This window comes from Artemia sp. Qi Xiang Cuo, chromosome 5, assembly GCF_049724085.1.
Source record: "Artemia sp. Qi Xiang Cuo chromosome 5, ASM4972408v1, whole genome shotgun sequence".
NCBI lineage: Eukaryota > Metazoa > Arthropoda > Branchiopoda > Anostraca > Artemiidae > Artemia > Artemia sp. Qi Xiang Cuo.
The window spans coordinates 30,037,626-30,060,520 of record NC_142798.1 but is presented as its reverse complement, the minus strand read 5'-3'; the positions used below and the strand labels follow the sequence as shown (position 1 = coordinate 30,060,520).

General features: G+C 33.8%; 1 protein-coding gene across 2 annotated transcripts in view; it reads left to right on the top strand.

The window, feature by feature from the left end:
* Positions 1 to 22,895, top strand: part of trio (trio Rho guanine nucleotide exchange factor) — a 456,894-nt gene that overhangs the window by 418,562 nt on the left and 15,437 nt on the right. For both annotated transcript variants that reach the window (XM_089089484.1, XM_089089483.1), the window contains 2 exons: positions 4,780 to 4,968; positions 16,044 to 16,264. In XM_089089484.1, the coding sequence (XP_088945610.1) occupies positions 4,780 to 4,968; positions 16,044 to 16,264 (410 nt within the window). The remainder of the gene's footprint in view (positions 1 to 4,779; positions 4,969 to 16,043; positions 16,265 to 22,895) is intronic.

Here is a 22,895-nt window from a genome sequence, read left to right as displayed (position 1 = left end):
CCCCCGGCCCTCCCATATGGGTGCTCATTTTTGTATACCTCTAAATAATTACTACCCGTGTAGCTATATCCCACCTACTATATCTTTAAAGCTATCAATTATCGAAGCTTAGCTAAAAAATATTTGCAACATTGGGCACTGCGACCAAATTACCCACAATTATATCTATCAATACTATGTCTGCTCGCAATTTGGTTAATTTGGAATATAGGACCCTGATGAGATAGTTAAGAAATAAACTTACCATTCAATTCAGTCTGTTGTCTTGATTAGGTCTTGATACTAAGACAACAGCAGTCAAAACAACATAAATGATACAGGAAAATGACGTGTGAAACCGGTTTTTGCGGCTTTTGATCACTAGATATCACTTTTCGGAAAATCTGAAGTTCAGATCTAAATTTAATGGATTCCTCCCTTGTTTTAAAGTGCCGTTTTTGTTTTCTGCATAAGTGTTTTTTTGGGCTTTATTTTTGTGTATTTTTAAAAATAGACCTATTACTCCGGAACCCCATATTGAAATAGGTGAGATAGCCAAGCGTGGCACCTGGACTATTAATCGGAAAACTTTAAGCTGGTGTTTAAAATCCCCCTCTTGATAACTCGTCTTCCCAGTCACCTTTGCAAGGGGAAAGAAGAGTTTTAAAAAAACTACCAAGTGAAAAAAAAATCATTCAAACACAAAGCTGATCCGTAAATGATAGAGGTTATTTATTTGAATACAAAACTAAAACTAATTACGAAACAAATCCTTTGGAAGTCCGAAAAAGGGCTTAATACCCGGACCTGTTTTCATTTTCTTTCTTTTTATCCAGCACTGGCCGGTCACTGGAACATCGTAAGGGCGTTGAAATGGGTAACCATCCGAGGCTCTCGGAATTAGTGTTTTACTTCCTCCACCCTGTAAAGGCGTGCATTAACTGGTCTCTGGTTTTGATGTTACACGTCATATTTCACCCGAAAGTTCCAAATTAAACAGGCGATTGATTCACTATTCAAACCTGCTTCTAAATATAATAACGGCTACCGTCGCAATCTTCTCTTAGAACTTTTTTTTTGCAGAAGAAGTTTCTGAGCCTGTAAAACTTAGGTTTTTTTACCTATGCCTCACGATCTTTCTTCAAATTCTTTCTTACTTTTGAATATTCCTAGACTAAAGAATGCATCCTGTTAAAATTTAAGCCCGACCAGAGGCTTGGGTTGAGTTTAGTCAAACAGGGCTTCATTTAAATGGTGGCTGAGTTACATGAGGGTTCAGTTAAACGAGGGTTCAGTTGAACGAAGGTTCAGTTAAAAGGGGTTGAGTTGCAATGGGGTTGAAGTGTACGGGGCTTAGTTTCAATAAGGTTTAGTTAAATGGAATTCAGTTAAATGGTTCCAGGAACGAAGGTTCAGAAACAGTTATTTGTATGGAAAACTTACTTGTAATCACGTTCTTTGATAGGAAAATTGCTTTATCAGCAGAAAAGTTATTCGAGAAGTTCACTCTGAAGCTTGGGTTTGCTACATTTGCTTTGTGGTGGGCGAAAATCGATATTGGTATGTCGGACGAAATTTCGATTTGTGATATTAAAACATCAAATACAAATGTCAGAACACATTAGGGATTTACTCTCAGTTTAAAGAAAAATATCTGGGTTTTTTTTCAAAATTTAAGATGGTTAGCAGCAAGTCAAGATTTTAGCAAAAGAAGAACTAATACTGTCCTTTTTTCTTCAATAAAAATTAAAGTAGATGATAATTTCGTTGGTACACTATCAGGTGGAAAAACTCACAGCTTATAACAAGGGCTTTCAAAATTATCTAAATGCGGCTGCTGCAAATTTTGTGATTGTCTTCGAATACTATTTCAGGTTGCTTGGTGCAAGACAGCACTTAAAACCTACGAAATTGTTGAGGAGCCAGACACCCCCCTTCCCCTTTGCGTGCGTCCCTAGCGATGCCCTTTCAGTTAGTGGTTACTATGAGTTGAATCCAGATGTTATTGTACCCTGTCAGCAATTTTTAAAATGCCTTTGCCAGTCCGTGAATAGGAACTTAATTAATGAATATGCCGAAATATATTGATTTTCATCTTTTTTGACATATTGATACTTCCAGGTAAGAATGATAATTTGGAGCATTAGTAATTTAAACGGGTAACTCTGATAGTTGAGAGTCGGTAATTTGACAATTTTTACAAAAAACAAATGGGAACCACTTTCATACTGAACAGTTCAATTCAGATATTTTTGTAAACATAAACAAAACTCAATAAGACAACAATTTGCACAAAAGCAAAAAAAAAAAACAAAGTTGAATATCATTTATGTCAATTCATTCATCTTACCAATTCAAACAAAAAAGGGTAGAAACAGAAATACTAATAGAAAAAAAGATATTGGACAAAAAAAGAAACACCTTCAAAACAAACTAAATAATAGGAAAAGCACTAAGAAAGATGAAAAAAATAAATACGAATCAAATCATAAAACAATAAATAGAATAGAAAACAGTTTATATGAAAAAAAAACACCTTTCTAGAACATTTAACGGTGCCAAATTCCCGAAAAAAAAATAATATGATTTTTAGGTTGTGGTACACCTTCAGCTTGATAATATGCCGAAATATATTGATTTTCACCTTTTTTTTTGACATATTGATACTTCCAGGTAAGAATGATAATTTGGAGTATTAGTGATTTAAACGGGTAACTCTGATAGTTGAGAAACGGTAATTTGACAATTTTTACAAAAACTAATGGGAACCACTTTCATACTGAACAGTTCAATTCAGATATTTTTGTAAACATAAACAAAACTCAATAAGACAACAATTCGCACAAAAGCCAAAAAAAAGCAAAGTTGAGTATCATTTATGTCAATTCATTCATCTTACCAATTCAAACAAAAAAGGGTAGTAACAGCAATACTAATAGAAAAAAAGATATTGGGCAAAAAAAAGAAACACCTTCAAAACAAACTAAATAATAGGAAAAGCACTAAGAAAGATGAAAAAAATAAATACGAATCAAATCATAAAAGAATAAATAGAATAGAAATCAGTTTATATGAAAAAAAAACACCTTTCTAGAACATTTAACGGTGCCAAATTCCCGAAAAAAAAATAATATGATTTTTAGGTTGTGGTACACCTTCAGCTTGATAATATGCCGAAATATATTGATTTTCACCTTTTTTTTGACATATTGATACTTCCAGGTAAGAATGATAATTTGGAGCATTAGTAATTTAAACGGGTAACTCTGATAGTTGAGAGTCGGTAATTTGACAATTTTTACAAAAAACAAATGGGAACCACTTTCATACTGAACAGTTCAATTCAGATATTTTTGTAAACATAAACAAAACTCAATAAGACAACAATTTGCACAAAAGCAAAAAAAAAAAAAAGTTGAGTATCATTTATGTCAATTCATTCATCTTACAAATTCAAACAAAAAGGGGTAGTAACGGCAGTACTAATAGAAAAAAAGATATTGGGCAAAAAAAGAAACACCTTCAAAACAAACTAAAGAATAGGAAAAGCACTAAGAAAGATGAAAAAAATAAATACGAATCAAATCATAAAAGAATAAATAGAATATAAATCAGTTTATATGAAAAAAAAACACCTTTCTAGAACATTTAACGGTGCCAAATTCCCGAAAAAAAATAATATGATTTTTAGGTTGTGGTACACCTTCAGCTTGATATACGGTAGCTGGAAACGAACTCCAAACTGCTAGGCCTATGTGCCAGGTGACACGACTCGCTCTCGTTGTGTTCTGTGACTTGGATGTAAAACTAGCAGCGCCCCTTGTAGAATGGTCATGACAAACGAATTAGGCTTAAAGAAATTCCTAAAAAAATCTAGTATAAGGCCATTCAAACACTTTTATTTAATAGTAATCTCTTGTTTCACCGACTTTAAAATATTATTCCATCTAAAAAGTGATACAGTACCACCATAGTCACTATCATGCCTACCTATCAACCTTATAGCTTTATTCTGCAGTACTTGTATTAGCCTAAAATGGCTACTAATGTTACTCGCCCAAATTAAACAAATATAACTTATGTATCGCCGTACTAAAGAATAATACAATAAAAGGAAAATCTTTAAAAGTAAAAAGTGTTGAAAATTGTTCATACCTCCAAGGACTCTCGCCAACATGTATTCTACGATGTCGCAGTGTGTTTACCCACTCAAATTTCGATCCAGAATGAATCTCAAATACCCGATCTCTTCGAAGTGTGTGAGTGGTTGGTCATTATATAAGACGACACAAGGAATAATGGGAGCAGAACGTCGGTTTTCGATGCATTGACAATAAGTAGTCTAATAGGAAAAAATCCGTGCAGGGAGTACTTTATTCACCTTTAATAGGATCTCTTGTCTTGTAAGTGACTTTGCTGCAATCTCAAGAGCTGTGTCGGCAGCAAATGAAGTAACTGAAGTTCTGGAAATATAGAATCTCACTGTGTCTACGAACATTAGGTACAACAGAGGACCTACAACTGGGCCCTGAGGAAAACCACACTTTATAGAAAACGGTCAGGAAAATTTACTATTTTAAGTCACGTATAGTTTTCTTTCACTCAAATACCAATTTAACCAATTTGAAATGCTACCATTGATACCAAAAAATACAGTCTTTTCCATAAAATCTTAAAATCCACTCTTTCAACAGCCTTGCTAAAATAAATTAAAAGAAAACCACGCATTTTTCATTTCATCGTTTTTGTGACAGTGTCACAAAAGGGTTTTGTGACAATTCAATGAGTGTTTTCTTTTAGGGTAAAATAACAGCTCAAGGGAAGTTGATTCATCACGGCCAGTTAATTTGCTCGGAAGGTGCAGGGCAAGGATTCAAGAACAAAGAACTTCAAGTTTATTTATTTGAGCAAGCCATGATTTTTAGTGAGGTTGTTAGAGCCAGAAGTCGGTTTTCCCAGCCAGATTTCTATTACAAGACCCACATTCAGGTACCGTATCTTTGTTAATTGTATTGAATCTATCGATTTTCAATGCTGTCAAACCAAAAATTCTAGATATTTCTCAGTGCTCGGATATGCTAGGCGTTATCCTGGGGACCTGACAAGTCTAAAAACAAACACCATATAGAATGAATGGTTCTAAAATCATGAAGTGGAGTAAGAGAAGAAAAAAAAATTAAGTCAGTGAAAAAGGGATAAAATGTGGATGGTATTGTAGGAATCTCCACAATGCTGTTATTATCACATCAGGCACAAAAATAGAAGAAAGAACCACTCAGGGGAAAAAATTGAAATTTAAACAATGGAGAAGTGCCTAAGTTTTCAAACACCTTTGGTCCTCAGTTTTATAGAATATGAGAAATTGTTCGATTCTGTTGATAGAAGAGCTTTAGTAAAGGTTTTATCCTTGTCTTGTATAACAAACAAATACATTAAAATGATTATTTCTCTTTAAGATAATAAAAATGATTAAGATAAGGTAGGAAATGAGGTTATCGGCTGGTTTTGTATTAAATCAGGAGTTAAGCAGGTTTGTGCTCTATCCCCCTTTATGTGGATTTTTTTATAGACTTTGTCTTGAGGAGGACAAGAAAGGCAATGGGAGACCACGGAATCAAATGGGGAGGAAAAAGTCTCCTGGACTTGGATTATGCTGATGATTTAAGCATCCTAGATGAAAGTGTGAGCAAAATGAATGAAGTTTTAGAGTTTTTGCGAGTTCAGGGTGCTAGTATTGGTTTGAAAATTAATGTTAAGCAGACTAAGTCACTTAGTTTAGTAATTAGTGATTAGTAAAATGTGTCATTGGTTAACGAAAATAATTATCAGTGGGGAATCTTAACTTACCTTTGTAGAAGTATTATCAAATACGTTGGGATTAGTTAAGATGTTAAATGTAGAATAGCCAAGAGTCATGGTGTTTTTTCAAAGTTAAAAAATTTTTGGAAGCATAGGAAGATAAGTCTGCAAACCAAGATTAGAATCTTAGAAGCTACAGTGATGACAGTGGTCAAATATGGCTCTGAAGCATGGACGCTCCGAAAAGCGGATGAAGATTTGCTAGATGTTTTCCAGAGAAATTGCTTAAGGATTGTTCTGGGTACCCGGCTGACTGACCGTATTTCAAACAATAGGCTGTACGAAAATGTGGTTCAATAACGCTTTCTAGGTCTATAATGAAACAAAGGATGAGGTGGTTAGGGCATGTAATGCGGGTGAAGGATGACATATTGCCGAAGAGTGTTCTATTCTGCCAACCATCTAGGGCTCAACGGAAAGCAGGTCGTCCCCGTCTGGAGTGGGAGGACGCCATAAAGACAGATTTAAAGGACATGGGAACTTCGTGGACGGGGGTAAAAAGGGAGGCTTTGAATAGATTGGGGTGGAGGAGGAGCGTGCGTAGCTGTGTTGGCCTCAGGCGGCTTGGTGCTGCGATGAGTTGTTGGTAGTAGTAGTAGTAGTTGTATTTACAGCTTCTTGTTAATACCTTGTAGAAACATTTCCATTATTATTCTTTCTTTCGATCGGCGAGAAATCTCCACGCGTTCTTCTCTTATTTTCGTTTTACCCTTGTTTCTTCCCAGTTTTGTCTCATAGTTTTTTTGTTATTTTTTCACTTGGAAATGCTGACATATTCCATTTTATTAAGGCTGGGCATTTCAGGGACTTGTATTTTTCGTTAGACATGTGAATCTGTATTTCTTTTGAGGATAAGAAAAGAAGTAATAAGAAATAAAACAAGTTGCTCTGATATCTTCAAATATTTGCTACGTATTATATGTAGAACGTCTCATAAAGTAATATTCCGTTTGCAGGAAGAAAAACATTTTATTAGAGCTTTTTTTTTTATATTAGAGTTGAGAAAGAAAATGGAAAATTTGCCTAGCCTACTATGCTTTAATTATTAGTACAGTTCTTGCAGCCTTTATCCAGTTCTATTTTTACATTTTTACAATTGTGGCTAAACGTTTCATTTTGTTATCGTCGGGCAAATGCGGATGGATCAAATCTTCAGTTATATTGAGGAGAAGAAAAGAAGAAATGAAAAACAAAAAGAAGGCTTCCCTGACGTCTACGAATAACCGCCAAAATTAACAAAACAAAAATTAATAAAATTAACAAAACAGACAATAACATATTAGTTAACATGCCGTTTGCAGGAAGAAAAACATTTCGTTAGGGCAAGTATTTTCTATTATAGCTTAAAGTAAATAGTAAAATTTTCCAATTATACTGTATTCAACTTCATTTGCCTCGTAAAGCCTTTATCCAGTTCTTTTATTGCTATATTACAAGTATATTTTCAAATTATTTTGTTTAAATCTAAGAAGTAGTCGTATGTTGCGTGAAAATCCTTGCAAATCGTTTATATTCGTGATTAGCTTTGAAATAGACGCGTTTATGAAAAAACTTCATTCTTTCTCGTATTTATTAATATTTATGACCAATTTTACGATACGATACGATACGAATTTATTATGTCAAATAACATTAATTAAATGAGACACAAAATATAATTGAAATATTCACTCTTCCTCGTCACTTACTTATTAAAACGAGAAACAAAACGTTGTCGAAAAGACAATCTGTATCGGTTGGTAACTGCAGGCTTACAAGGCTCCAGTTTGTTCTGGTGCCTTGTATTACACCCTGTTCCTGCCGGTTCAGGGAGCAAGTCTCGATGCCTGCTTCACCCCAAAAGCTTCTGTCCAAAAGCCATTTTAGCTGGTGTCGCATGGCATCAATTCCTTCTAGGCCCAGGATTTTAAGGCTATCATCATAATTCGTGAATTCCGGACCTTATATCACATAGGCAACTCGTTCCTGCACATTCTCAAGGTCATTTCGTTGCTCTTTACTTAGCCTCGGATGCCACACAGGGCAAGCATACTCTAAAATACTCCGAATGTACAGTTTATAAAAATTCAACAGTGAAAAATGACTAAAACCGAATCACCGAATTGTGACTAGATTACGCAACGCTATATTTGCCTTCTCAGTACAATCATTTACATGATCCATCCATGACATTTTTGAGTTTAAAGTCACACCTAAAATTGTCCTATTATTTATTATTGGCACATTTATATCGCTTTTACTAGGAACTTCTTTTTTCAAAAACGAGACTCTCATTAGTGCTGACTTTTTTCTATCATTAATTGAAACCCGTTTTTCTTCGCAGTCAGCCTCCAAACAGCGAATTATGCCATCCGTACTAATCAGGGATCCTAGCTTCTGAATTATCAGAAATGATAAATCGTCTGCAAACTTCGCTCTGTTTTCATGTCATGTCGCGATTTTGTTGCACAATATTAAAAATAAAACAGGTCCCGTTTTGGTACCTTGGGGTATTCCACAGAAAAGCTCAATAAAATCCGATTGTACCACATCAGCACTAACATACTGTTGCCGTCCGTGTAAAAAACTATGAACTATCCGAATTAAAAAAGCTGTAAAATCTGTCATTGACTCAAGAATATCCGGATGGCTTGATTTGTCGAAAGCCTTTTCTAAGTCTACTTGCAATATTTCTACAAATGCATCTTTATTTTCTAGATAATCTAGAACCTCTTCCATAATTTTAGTTATATAATGCACTTTGCTAGATTCTTTGATAAATCCATACTGACAGGGATCTATTTTATCACAGAAATCTTCTAGTAACCATTTCTTTGGAAAATGTTCGAGAACTTTAGATGTTATAGGGGTCGTAAGATATAGGCTGTACGTCACTCACCTCTTTTGGATTCGAAACTTTAGGTATTGGCTTTACGACTGTTTTTTTTTAAATCATCCGGAAAGGTACCACTGAAAGGTACCAATTGAAAAGTCACAAAATTATTGCTTTCATTCTGCTAAAAAGTTGACTCTTTTGTGCTTGTGATGTGTGCATGTGAGGACAGTAATATAAACAAATCCCACCTCAGATGCTATGATATTTATTTACTTTTCAATTTAGGCTAATCAGTATAATTTACCATTTATTCTATAAGCTGCATCGATTTATTGAATTACATAAACGATACCCGCAGAAGCACCGTGACATTGTTTGTCGTCTAAAGATTCTCTTAATAAGTCACGTGAAAGTTCGAAACTGATCTAAAAACAACGAAAAAATTTTAAATCTAAGTATTAAGGTTTTCTATAATGCCACTTAATGTAAATATGCATATCTTTTTTTGTGTTATTTTTTTCCCCATATTTTTTATTTCAATTTATAATCAACCTTATTTGGTATAGAATACTTCCCTTGAAAATGGTGTGAAGTTTGTAACCGAATAAGACATGCTTAAGCTGTTGTAGTAGTAAGTTAATTCACTCATGACCATAATCTACCGCTTTTTGAACTACTATTTTGTGGCTTACGAGGAAAGTGGAGGAATAAAAAAAACCTCACTCCTCAATACAAAAAAGTATACCTCCTTTAGAAGTAACTTGAAAACACTTAAAAACCTCACTCCTCAATACAAAAGGTATACCTCCTTTGGAAGTAATTTGAAAACACTAAAAAATGTCACTCCTCAATACAAAAAGTATACCTCCTTTAGAAGTAATTTGAAAACACTAAAAAACCTCACTCCTCAATATAAAAAGTATACCTCCCTTAGAAGTAATATGAAAACACTAAAATACCAAAAATAGCTTAACTAAAAGCAGTAGATAGCTTAACTGAAATGATTACTGATTCTTCGTTAAAGGGCTGGTTAATTAGGTTTTTGGTTAAAATCCAGAACAATTCCACATAAACTTGCAATCTAACCGAAAGTAAAAGTTTTAAAGACATTTATGAATTCATGTCAAAGTTTTTTGGAGGGATTCATTTTACTTTAATAACAAAAAAATTACAGCGATTATAATGGGAGTGTTCATGTATGTTCAACTCCTTGGTAGCATAAACTGATGTACCTTACGTGTGCGGGGATTTATTCGAGGGGGAGTTGAATAGAAAACAAAATGTAGAAAATAGGTGAACTGTTAGGAAACATTTAAGAAAAATTAAAATATTCATAAAAATCTTAAGATCTAGTGAATGGACATGGCCGAATGTCCATTCGCCTCCCCCCCGCCTCTGTGTTCATGCCTCATAGCGCCCCTCCTTAAAATGTATAAAGCCACACAATTCCAATAACCATCAGCAAAATATGAACTCTTTGGAAGATAATGACCTCCTAGCTAGATTAATGACCTCCTAACCTTAGATGCATCTATAATGAAAGGAAATTTACATCCAAATGTGTGGTTTTTATTACATTGCTTACCCTTCATGGATTTACTAGGATTTTGATTATTCTTCATTACAGGAGCTAAATGTCCCTTAGAAAACGGCCAAGGGAAAGACCACTCATCGGATTCCTCACGGATCACTCAAGTTTACATACAGATGAGAAGGGACGGGATGAAAATAAGCCAAATGGAATAATATAGAGCTTACATTTTCTTCCCGCTACGGAAAAAAAAAAAAAAAAAACTCAAATAAAATTCTCAAATTTGGAAAGCCTTTTTCCACGGGGTGGGGTGGGGGGTATTTTCTGGGAGGGGGTATTTTCCGCTGCGGGTTTTGTCCAAGGGGTATTTTTTTTTTTGGGGGGGGGGGTATTTTTCCGAAGGGGGGTATTTACCGGGGGGAATTTTCGATGGGGGGATAATTTCACAGCATAAACTTGAGTGAGTGGCTGTTAATACACAAGTACGAAAATTTCGTTACTCCAATGTTAAACCTACTCTTTTATATACTGCAACGGAAACCAGTCACCAAAAACCTGTTTTTGACGGCTTAATTCAAGACACCGCTATAGGGTAATGCAATCCATAGCCTGGTTTTCATTGCATCTACGATATTCAAACTGTTGTTTTTTGGGGTTTAGGGGTGGAAAAGGTACCTAGGTTAGGTTAGGTTACGTAATAATTTATGCTATGATTGTATTAGTTGTTACATCATACATTTTTTAACGGGGAAGTTGTCATGAAGAATAACATATTTGCATTTTTAACTATGAATTAAAGAGTTCAGTATGAAAGTAGATTGAGTCTATTTAACCGTTTTCAAAGGGCTACTTTTTTTCATTCTACTTATAAAGTTAGCTCTAATTCGTGCATTAGGCCAGTTTATTTCAGGAATTACTGATGACTCTAAAATAACTCAATTTATTTTTTAACAACTCTTCACCCAATCTAACATGATCTGTTTTGTTGTTAGCTTTCACTAGAAGGCGTTTATACTTACAGTAGATTTGGCTTACACTTACTTACTGACCTTATGGAAGCCTATTTCTCGGAAGCTACTTTTGTTGGCTGCATTTAGTTTCATAGTCCTGTACTTCATCTAACGCTTAGGCATAAATTAAACAGTAAATAATGTTCCATAGCCAGTGTCGTATCCAGGGAGAGCTAGGGTTCAAAGCCCCATTCCCTAAGAATTCCTATATTCGTCAAGGGTCTTCATTGCTCCATAAAAATGTTCAATTTTGCTCATCGCTATAGTTTATCTTAGTTTCTGGATGAACGGAGTGATACGAGTATGATTCTAAATTTGTTGTTTTAAAATGTGTGTGAAATTGTTGTGGCTTCTATTTTTCTTTCTTACTCTTATTCCATTTATCAAAATCTCATATAAAAGTAAATTCCAGCAACACAAAATTAAGTGGAATTACCCCCTCCTACCTCTTTAGCCAGAATTTATTGTTTTGTTGTTGTTGTTTTTTTACAATTTAATTGGCCACTAAAGCTTAAAATGTTTATTTAAAATTTTTAAATCCTGTATAGTAGAATCCAAAAATTTAGAAAGAAATCAGGCATTTTGATGACGAAAACAATTTTTCATGTTAATGTATTGTATGATGAGCATGATGCTACGATCTTTCATTTTTCTTTGTCTGTCAACGTTCTGGGCTAGGTTAGCCTGTCCGCAATTTTTTTTTTTTTTTTTATTTCCTCAGGGTAGACTTGTTTCCAAGTTTTCTCATTAAAAACGGTTGCTGATTTATTAGTTTATTTGTCGAAAGAACAACAGAACTAAAGACAAGAAGATGCATTTTCAGTACAATTAAATTCATCAAAACAGTATATGCATTTTTAGTATCGTATGCTTGGTATTATTTGAATAAAAGTCATCATTTTATAATTTTTAAAATGAATATATCTTACGTGTTTTGTATTTCGGAAACAGTTGAATTACATTCCAAAAATACCACAGCTAATTTAAAAAAAAATGCCTTCACCGTGTCTGTGAAAACCAAATAAGCTTGATAAAACATAGCTCTAGTGGTATGAGGTTCGTTTGTGGAAAAAGAATTTCTTCGCAGATCTAATATACTTGATCTAGAAAATATTCAATTTTTTCTGTGCCAACACTGGCTGGTTTCCTCTAGAAACAGTGATATGTCTGTTTCCATATTTGACAAATCGACTGTGGAAATACGAAAGGCGTTAAGTGACGTATCAGTCACAAAATGAGTTATATATCGATTCTACTAAAATAGGGCACGCCGAATCAATTGGTTTAATCAGAATGATTGTATCCCCTGTTGTTCTTGACATTATCGATCTTTATAACTCACTTAAAACGCGTTATAAGCAAATTTCGACCAGTTTTGCAGACCAAAAAGTGTCAAATGCACGACTCTTTCAGAGCTACGAAAATTGTCAATTGAGCCCTCCATGATACGGCCAGAAATGCACGATTGGAGTTCGAGAGAGACATGGAGGCATATTTTCCGAAACAGTTTTTTGCTTCTCCTGAACATTTTGGAAAAGGTCACTTGACGCCTTTCGTATTGTCACAGCCAAAATATTGTCCCTCCAAATTCATTATGAACTGAATCTGCAGTTATGAACCTTCCATATATACCAGCTGTGGGGGTTGTCCATTCTACAAAGCCTCAAGTTCAAAAATACGAGCACTAGTACTCTGTATTTTATACATTCTTTGCTTTTACTACAACATTCCAAAATATAAGATTACGCAATCATGTTATCAGGATCTCTGAAAAGAAATGGAATAGACAAAAAGGTTTTCACAAGCTTTTCCTTATTAGAAATTATTAGTCCCATGAAATTCCGAGATCATAAAAAGTTGCGTAATAACCGATTTTTCACGTGTTTACTTGTGATTTGGCGTAAATTTTGCAAGTGTTGCATTTGTTTCCTTTATAAGTTTAATGATTTTTTTTATTTCTACTAGTAAACTTGCACTATTGTTTGTGATGATATCGCTTGTGACTATTTTCTTTGTGACTTTGTGATGATATCGCTTGTGACTATTTTCTTTGTGACTTTGTGATGATATCGCTTGTGACTATTTTCTTCTGAAATCCTTTTCAGCGATAAAACCCTTTATAAGTTAGATGGCAGATAGCACGGATTGTACCTTTTCCATTTAGAATTATGTCTATAATAATGGTTGCTGGTCCTTATATTTGAGCTAACTCTAGATTCTCATACTTATAAATTGTGTGTGTTTAGTTGGTATTATTCAGTCAACATTCTACTCAATTAATTTTTAAATAATCAAATTGTTTGAAAATTAACCATAGTTAATTTATTAGTTTCAAACTACCACCCAAATTGTAAAATCTCTCGACGTGACGTTTGTCTATGGCAGTAAACATTTTATTATATCTTCTTTTTCTTCTATATTTTTTGTTAATGGATTGTAGTTGTAGTGATTGTGAAGTTTTGTTGAATACGGTACTCTATTAAAGCCAAAAGATGGATGGGCACGTTTTAGAAGACAATGAAATAAAATCTTTAGCAAGCGAGACTGTATTGATTTTTTTTTTTTTTTAAGTTAAGCTTTTGTTTTTCGCCTGTTTCTTCTTTTTTCTTGTAGTGACCCTTTTTTGAGTTCAAAAAAGTTAATTTATTTTACAGGTACTTACACAGGGTGTTGGGGGAGGTCTTCGAGCTTTTTCTCTCCCTCTGCAACGAGATTTCGAGATCATTACGATATCTTCTATGATTTGTTAGATTTTCTACATAATTTGCAGATTACTGTCGTTTTTCTAGGTCTGAAGGTTTTTTTTAATGGATTTAAGTTTTAAATTGTTGCTGGAATTTAATTCCAAACGTCTGTGTCTGTAATAGGTAACTAAGAACTAGTATTATGTTCTGTCTCTTTGTCCTCGTTCTATAGCTGCGTGGGTGGTTCAGAATAATGCTTATGTTCTGTAATAGAAACAATCTAAGTGAAGGGCTCAAATTATTTGAAAGCCTTGTGTTAAAACCTCCCAGTTTATGAACTATAATTCACCTATAGTTCCCGACATACCTGAAACTCTTATGACGACAGTACCCCTGATGCCCTCCTTATTAAATATTGTCACCCTGGACATCAATCAGTTTTATATCGAGGTTAAGGTGGTGACTACAGGTCCGCCCTTTTATGCCCTTTTATACTCTCACAATTGTTAAACATCCAAGTTTGATGTCCAGACGTCTGTGTTGTCTTGTTTATACATAAAAACTGCTTTTGGGAAGTGACTTTCCAAAAAACCTTCAATTTTACTCATCACGCCATCATCATGCATAGACGACGTGAAAATTTATGACTACCATTGTTTAGAAAGTATTAAAATCTCAATTTTATTGAATAACTCGCAAGTTGTAAAATATATGATTTCTCTGATGATCCTATTCCTACTTAACATGAGATTCCCCAGGGAACAGTATTGGGACTAATTTTATTTCTTTTTGTTGTTAATGACCTTCAGAATGAGCTTCCTCACAGATGGAAGCTTCCTGACGTGTTATCAATCCTTGAATTGGCTTGGAATTGTTAAGAGCAACCCTCTTGAAATCTTTATCCATTAGCTAACGCTCTAAACATGAAAGGGGATATTTCTAAATCAAGCATCCTTATCATCAATCTTCTGGAATCTGCTTCTTTCTTCTGATCTGATTTTTCCCAAAATTACTGAGATTGATGTTACTATTACAAAATTCCAATTGGGATACCCTTGTTTTAAATACTGTTGAACAAGCCCATTGATTGTTCGCTCCGCTCCCTTAACAAAACCTTTGAAAGAATTGATGGTTACTTTGGCACATTCAGTCCGTGTGTCCATTCTCTATCCAGCCACCATTAGAATCTGGCCATAGCCACCATTAGCCACCATAGAATCACCGTTTGTCTAATCTGGCGCTCCTTTTCTTCGAAAGAACTTGACAATAAAATTGAACCTATTCAGAAGTACTCTCTCCTGATTATGTGTAGACCAAATAGGAAAAGATTCTTTGTTTTGTCATCTTCAAAACCGAACGCCTTACTGATCTGAATGGCAGAAGAGAAAGAATTTGCCTCAAGTCTATCTCGACTAATATCTCTCATAGTCCTTTTTTCCTACCTTTAACGACCGTGCTAAACCTTGTTTTTTCCACAGTGACCAAAAGTTCCAACTTATTCTCCAATCCGAGCCCATGCTATAAGGTACCAGAGAAGCTTAATTTATTTCTGTAACTGGACGACTCAATACATGAATTTTCTTTCTCTTTCCACAATGTCCTCCCCTCCTTCCATTGAGTATGATTTTTTTATTCTTCTTTTCATTTGAAATACGAATTTGCTTCATTGTACATTGTGAGTGTAATCTTTTCCTTATTATCCCAGGGGAAGCCACTCTCCAAGCGCCTTTTGGGGCTATACCCTCCTCTAAAAATTTGTTGTTTTTTTTTTGCAGAAAATCTGCGTGAAAAAAATCACTGGAATTTTTGTTTTTCCTACACGTTTTAATGCACTTAAGCGTTTTTCTTCTTTTATTTTTCTTTAAAACAAACCCTAATGTTTTCAAGCCATAAACCATTTTGACTTTAGACATTCTTGGATACCCCCCTTTTTATTGCGCCATTTTATATCACGCTCACTCCATTTTATATCAGTTATAAGGCTACGCTGTCTATGAAACCCGATTTCTCGTGGAAGATTATATGACCTGAAAATGAGCTATATATACGTAGGCCTATGCATTGATATATGCTGCTCATGTTTATAATAGATATAGCTGTATCATATGGGACCACGTCTTTAGATATTTGTAGCATCTTTGATCATTTTCTCATTTATTTTTCAGATGAATAAAATCCAACTCGAAGTGAATAAAGACAGTGATTTTAAATTTATTCTCAAGTCGACAGACCCACGAGGTTCTTCCTTATCCATTTCTTGCCATTGTGTTAGTCAAGCTCAACTTGATGAATGGGTGGAGCCACTGAATAACCTATTACAAAAACAAAGAGACTTTTTGAGGGCTATTCAGTCACCAATTGATTACCAAAAGCGGTTAGTTACGAAGTAAGTCGCGGTGATTGGGTGTATTACTTCCAGCTTTAGAGTACACTTTTGCCTTTCTAGGGTGTGAACCACAGAGTATAAGTTTATTCAAAGAGGTTAAAACTTGTTAGTGTGGCCTATATTATATTTAGAAGTGTGGCGGATCGGACCTGGCCATAGCTATGTTCTTATACAAAATGAAATGAAAAAGTTTAAAAGAAATAGCTTTTTTTAATCAAATGAATTAAATTAGATTTTTTGTCAAATTTTAAATGATGATATAAAAATAATGTAAAGAGACATGGCTCTTTTGTAAAGCGATTAGAAATACTGCACATATTTTTATAAAGTGTCAAGAAAAACAAATCGGATATTATAATACTTCATTATACAATATAACTGAGTTTTCGTAAACAGAGATTCAGTAAGGGATGATTTAGAGGTTAATTCGTTGTCATTGGGTGACTAAAACATTTTGCCGCTGTCATACCTAAAGGTCCTATTTAATATGTTCACGTTCTTTGGTAATTACTGAAAACCGTCCGCTAAGCTGCTCTCAAAGGGAGGATCAGCAGGACAATATAGATTCAAAGGATCAAACTATGATTGAACATACAGTGCTATGTTGATTCTCTCTTTGAGGACAGCTTCATCAACGGTTTTGACAATTATCTCCGAAATATAAAATGTCACGTCTGAACTTTTGGCTTAGTGAAATTTTCCTAAATAATTAAACTCTCTAGAGCGCCCAAAATTTAAGGAACTAATAAATAATTAATCAACTGCAAAATGCCACTCGGTTTTATCAGAAATGCTAGCCTAATGTTTATTGTAAGACATAAGATGCAAATTGCATTCATCTGACTCTCCAAGCCTATACAAAGGATTGCTGTATTTCAAGGTAAAATTCTTTTTGGTTAAAGTTTGCAAGTGATCAAACCGAACTTTGTTGAACTGCTCTCATGTAAACTTAGGCGATGAGACGCAATAATTTAATATATATATATATATATATATATATATATATATATATATATATATATATATATATATATATATATATATATATATATATATATATATATATATATATATATATATATATATATATATATATATATATATATATATATATATATATATATATATATATATATATATATATATATATATATATATATATATATATATATATATATATATATATATATATATATATATATATATATATATATATATATATATATATATATATATATATATATATATATATATATATATATATATATATATATATATATATATATATATATGTATATATTTATTGTTAGAGAGACCATTAGAGATTATAATGATAATTAGAGGTATGAATGTATAACGTACTCCTATTTAATTTGCAACTACAATCGACTCCTGGGATGTAGCATATAAGCTGTAATAAATAAAGCCTTTTTGAAGTCTAATTTGTTTATAAACCCCAAAGGATTATAAGCTATAAGAGCTGTAGAAAGTTGTAATAAAGTCCATTTAAAGTTTGTCGTAATCTATTTACATTAACTCACTTGTGACATCAAACCTGTCTTTTGTTTAATCAATTCCAGATGCAAAACATTAGTCACTACACAGGCTGCATGGCCTGTAAAAGTGGAATTGCATTTCTAAAGTTAAATTTTTATATATATTCCAAAAAAAAGCTAAAACCGGAATACAACAAAAAACTGTCGCAATACCTCCCCCTTACCACCCCTCCACCACTAAAAAAAAATAAATTGGATTGTTTGTGACACACATTCAATAACCATTTTAAGATTCTAATGGAGCGGTGATTACTGACGTTCAGGGTTAGCGAACTCTGAATTCTAATGCAGTGATTCTCAAATTTTTACCCTGACGGACCGCCAAAAAATCCTAGAAAATCTTTTAAACTCTAGAAAAATAAAGCACCAAAAAAGAATTGTATGCATACAGAGGATTGTACAAACACATAATGTTGTACTTCATTATAATAATTAAATAAGTAAAGATAGATTTTAAAAAAGGATACTTATATAAAGTTAACATTAGAAACTTCTTTACAATTCAAGTAATATTATAGCCAATTTTACAAATGTTTCCTACCTTACCTTACACGTGTACAAGCTTAAAATCTAAGGATATAACTGCATAATAAAACAAAAAATGACCAATATATCAAGAAACACTAGGATCCCCTGCGCATCTTTTACGATATCTTCACAGACCCTCAGGACTCCACAAAACACAGCTAGAAACCAGTATTTTAATAAGATTAAAATCATACCCTATTAATGAGGTTTAAATGCTTAAAAGTTGAAATCTTATAACTCTAATACAGGTTCACAAGTAGTATATATGTACTATAGTAAATAATATTTGCTGTGAAATCGAAGTAAATAATTCAAAATTTATTTAATCCCAAATAAAGTAAATAATTGTAAAACAAGTAAAAAACTCAGTAACGTCACCCATGGAGATATTTAACCTTCAGTTACAGCAGAACTCTGCCTGAAGACTCATGAATCGAATCGGAAATAATTTATAAGTTAGGGGTTCTGAATGTCAAAAGAAACATCTGGGTTGTTTTTGTTTTTTTATTGTTTGGATACGTGGAGCCTGTACTTAGTTTTCAGGGTCTAGCTTTAACAGCTAAATACTATCTGTGTAAACGATGAAACACGGAAATGTCCATAAGAATTTTTTCGTTCTCAAAAAAGCTGTCCTTTTGCCCAATGTCACTTCTGAAAAACATGTGCAGTATGACTCCTTTGTTTAATACGGGTTTCAGTAAATTACTGACCTCTTTAAGGACTTCTTATATTCTGTGACATGCATTATTTTTATACAGTATTTAGGTCTTTTTTTATGGAGAGGTGAAGTCCTATTTTCCTGAAGAAATGTTACGTTCCGTGCCAAGATTTAGGCTAGGCCAGTTGTTTCCCTTTTATTATATGTAACTATTTGTGAAAGCTCGATTTTTTTTCATAAAGTAAGCAGTGTGAATCTCCATATTTGTATGCCTTGAATTTTACCTATATGTGTAAATAAATGCTTTAAATGCAGTTGCTACTAACTTGTTGTTCTGTAGTTGGCTACTCACTAATTCTGGTGATTGTCCCGTAGATGGTTGAGGTTAGAATAGTGTCCGAATTTTAGTGAAAATTAACAAATGATTAAACCTCTCATTGTTTATAGTAGATGCGCAATGGGCTATTTCGTGGATAGGCAGAGTATAGATTAAATCATGTTTTATCCTTGTTTAAAGAGCGTTTAAAGAGCCAAGGGATTTCAGAACGGACTTTTAGCAAACTGGTAAGCTGGAAACACAATAGGAATAGAAAATACAAAAACTATATTCTGTGTTTTTTTTTTGCGTTTCAATTCAAAATATATCAACTAGCTCCGCCTGATATTGGCAAACGGAAATAAGAATTTAGGCTATATTTTGTTTTAGGGCCGACGGCCAAAGCGAGCAGAGAGGGGCGAAAACTGGTGAACTTGGTTTTTTAGCTATTCCATGTCACTTTAGGGTTGCTACTCCTTGAACACCTTGCCACAGGCAGGTTTGAATCGTAAGAAGTATCCAGCCCCGGCCTTATCCACTTTGCCGTCACAAGATTTGAATTCTGCAAGGAATTGATACGCATTAATGTTGATCTCTCCACAAGGCCGTACCCAGGATTTTTTTTTTGGAGGGCGTTTTGTTCAAAGATTTTTTTTTCGGGGGGGGGGGTACACAAGAAAACCTCAAAAAACGCATACCAAATTTGCTTATATTCATTTTTGTTACGTTTTTACAAGTAAAAAAGTATTTCGGGAGGGGTTCAAACCCCCTAACCCCCCGCCCCCCTCTGGGTACGGCCTTGTCCCTCCACATAATACTATCATTACTAAAAAAGATGTTTCAGGGAAAAACAAATTGTAATGTGACCTCATCCCACTTTTTTTTACTTCTTAGAGGCTAATTTTATTTTAGCCTAATGTGAGTATCGCCTGCTTTCTCTTTGTGGGCCATTTCGTGAAATTAATCTAAGCCTCTAGGGGATCGCTTATCACAAATATTATTTTTCGTTAATATTTAAGAAAAATTTATTGCAACAGCCTCGGTCTCCTGTGCATGTATGTGTTTAACCATGATTGCGTCCGTAAAAACATTTAAAAAATCGTTTCTTTTACGACCCAATCCCAAGACTATATTGTATAATATTTGTATAGTAACGCGCAGCTCTCTTAATGCCATGTTAAGTGTCAGGTAAGTAGGAAAGCAACTGTATTTTTTTTTTTTATCGCATAATTGCCAGTCAGAATTGGATGTAATATGAAAGCGTGCCACCTAAACTCTGCATTCTTATCTGAAATGAAGGCTATAGTCACTGGAATTATGAGACTGACTGTTGACTTATGCTAATCTTGTTTTTCACTTTTTGGAGAAAAGGTGAGAATTTCGGTAATCGTTATTATTTCAGCACCATTATCAAATGAACAATTACAGAAAAAAATATACCATAATTTATTTAATTCTTTTTGTGATTTTGCCAATTCGAAAGTGCTCTCTTTGCTATTTCATAGCAGAATGCGCACACAATTTAGGTTTACAAAAATACTACTTCTACTGTTTTTTTTTTAGTACAAAATAGATATTTTAAGAAGCGACAGGCCCAGGTAATGAATATTTTCTCTACCTCACCTACGTAGGACACTTCCAGGTCTGATGACCTGGTAATTTTTTGTCACCTCTGAGAACGTTGTAGCTTACTCCCTTGAAATTCTTACCTGAATACTCCCTTCCCTAAAATAAAACTTAGCGACAGGCTCAGGTAATGAAGATTTTTTCTACCTCACCTACCTAGGAAAATTTCTAGGTCTAGTGTCCCGGTAATTGCTGGTCAACTCTGAGAACTTTTTTATTTTACTCCCTCAAATTTCTTACTTGAATTTCTTCCCCTAAACCTAAATATTTGTTCTACATTTTATCCTGTGAAATCCTTTTTAATGGGGCCATGTACGTCACAAATGCGTTTCATTTGCTTCATATAGCTTCATATCTACGTTAAGTGCAACTGATAAACCTTCACTTGAAGAAATCAACCGATATCTAGGATAACACTACCTCCAGGGAGATAGTTTGGGAAGCATATGTAGCGCTTAACAAAGCCACATTTACTGCTTTATTTATTACCCACATTTATGGGGACATTTACTGGTTATTCAGATTACTTTTTGACAGTTCTGGATCAACTGAAAATAAGATGTGGTTAACTCCAGTCAATTTTCATTCTTGATCCCATTCCAAAAAACAACTTACATTTCCTTAAAAAAAGTGCTTCATTTTTCCTATATTTTATGGGGTTATGCGCATCACAAATGTGTCAGTAGTCCTTTACCTGACCACATATTACGTTGAATATATCTGATAAGCCTTCATTTGAAGGATTGCTTTGGTGAAACTTTCTACAAGGATATGGTTTATGGACATGATTTGTGGTCTATGGTTGGATATGGTGGTGTGGAGTTTGGAAGAATCTGCAACGCCAAACAAAGCTTGCATATCAGCAAGCTGGATTTACTTCAAGTGGTAGATGTAATCCATGACATTTCTATGAAGAAAAGACAAGCACAATAATTGTGTTCCTCTGTTGCTTTTTGCACAGTTCCACAGAGAAGAAAAGAAAACAAGCAATTTCGGGGCCTCTTCTTTCCACGAAAGTCATTCTAATATCACCTCAGTTTTTTGCTGCGTACATCTTTATGCATGAACATGTTGTATCTAATAGATCATTGGCAATACCTTTTATAATCAGAGAAACTCGAAGCCCCGTTCACACTTGTGATTAGCTATATATCAATTTTAGTTTTCATCTGTCTGGACCAATCAGAGATGATTGTAGCTTACTAATTTGTTAAAAGAGGAAGAAAGCTGTGATTGGTGGATGATGTCTAGCTAACCATGAATGTTATTTGGACTTAAAGACTACTTCAAATGTTCACAACTAAGGTCATGCCATGTATTTTCGTGTACCCTATTTTATTTAGAAGATGATTTTTCTCAAAGATATGTGTTGTTGTTTTTTGTAAATCGGTATTTCCTATTTTGCTTACACTCATATAATAATTTTTTCGCTAGACTTTATTTGTTCTTTTGACAAGTGTCTTTGATTAAATAGACTACTAGAGCCGTTTCCTATTTATGATTTTTCTGAAAGAAGAAAAAAAAACAGTTTATGTAAGAGCAATTACGAAAAACGTGTTGAGTGAGGAGATGCTTTAGAAATTCTTTAGAATGTTTAAGCACCCATTGTGCTGAGTTTGATATATTGGAAAAATGCAAAATTAGTCATGATATTTTTTTCTTTTTAGTCCACATAGAAAATAAAATTTAAACACTGTCTTCCCGCCAATTCGATTGTTTTGTATTCCTCTTGTTAATAAATTGGTTAAAACCACTTTATTCCTTGACAATTTATTTACTTACTAAACTTTTTACTACCTATCATGTTTGTCAAATTTTCAGCAATACCTCTATAATAAATAATTCATTTTCATTTTAATCTTTTTTATAAATCAATTAGAAAATAGAATCAGAATTCTAATTTGTTAGAAGGTTTATTTGTTAAAACTGAATGTGTTTTTTTTTCTA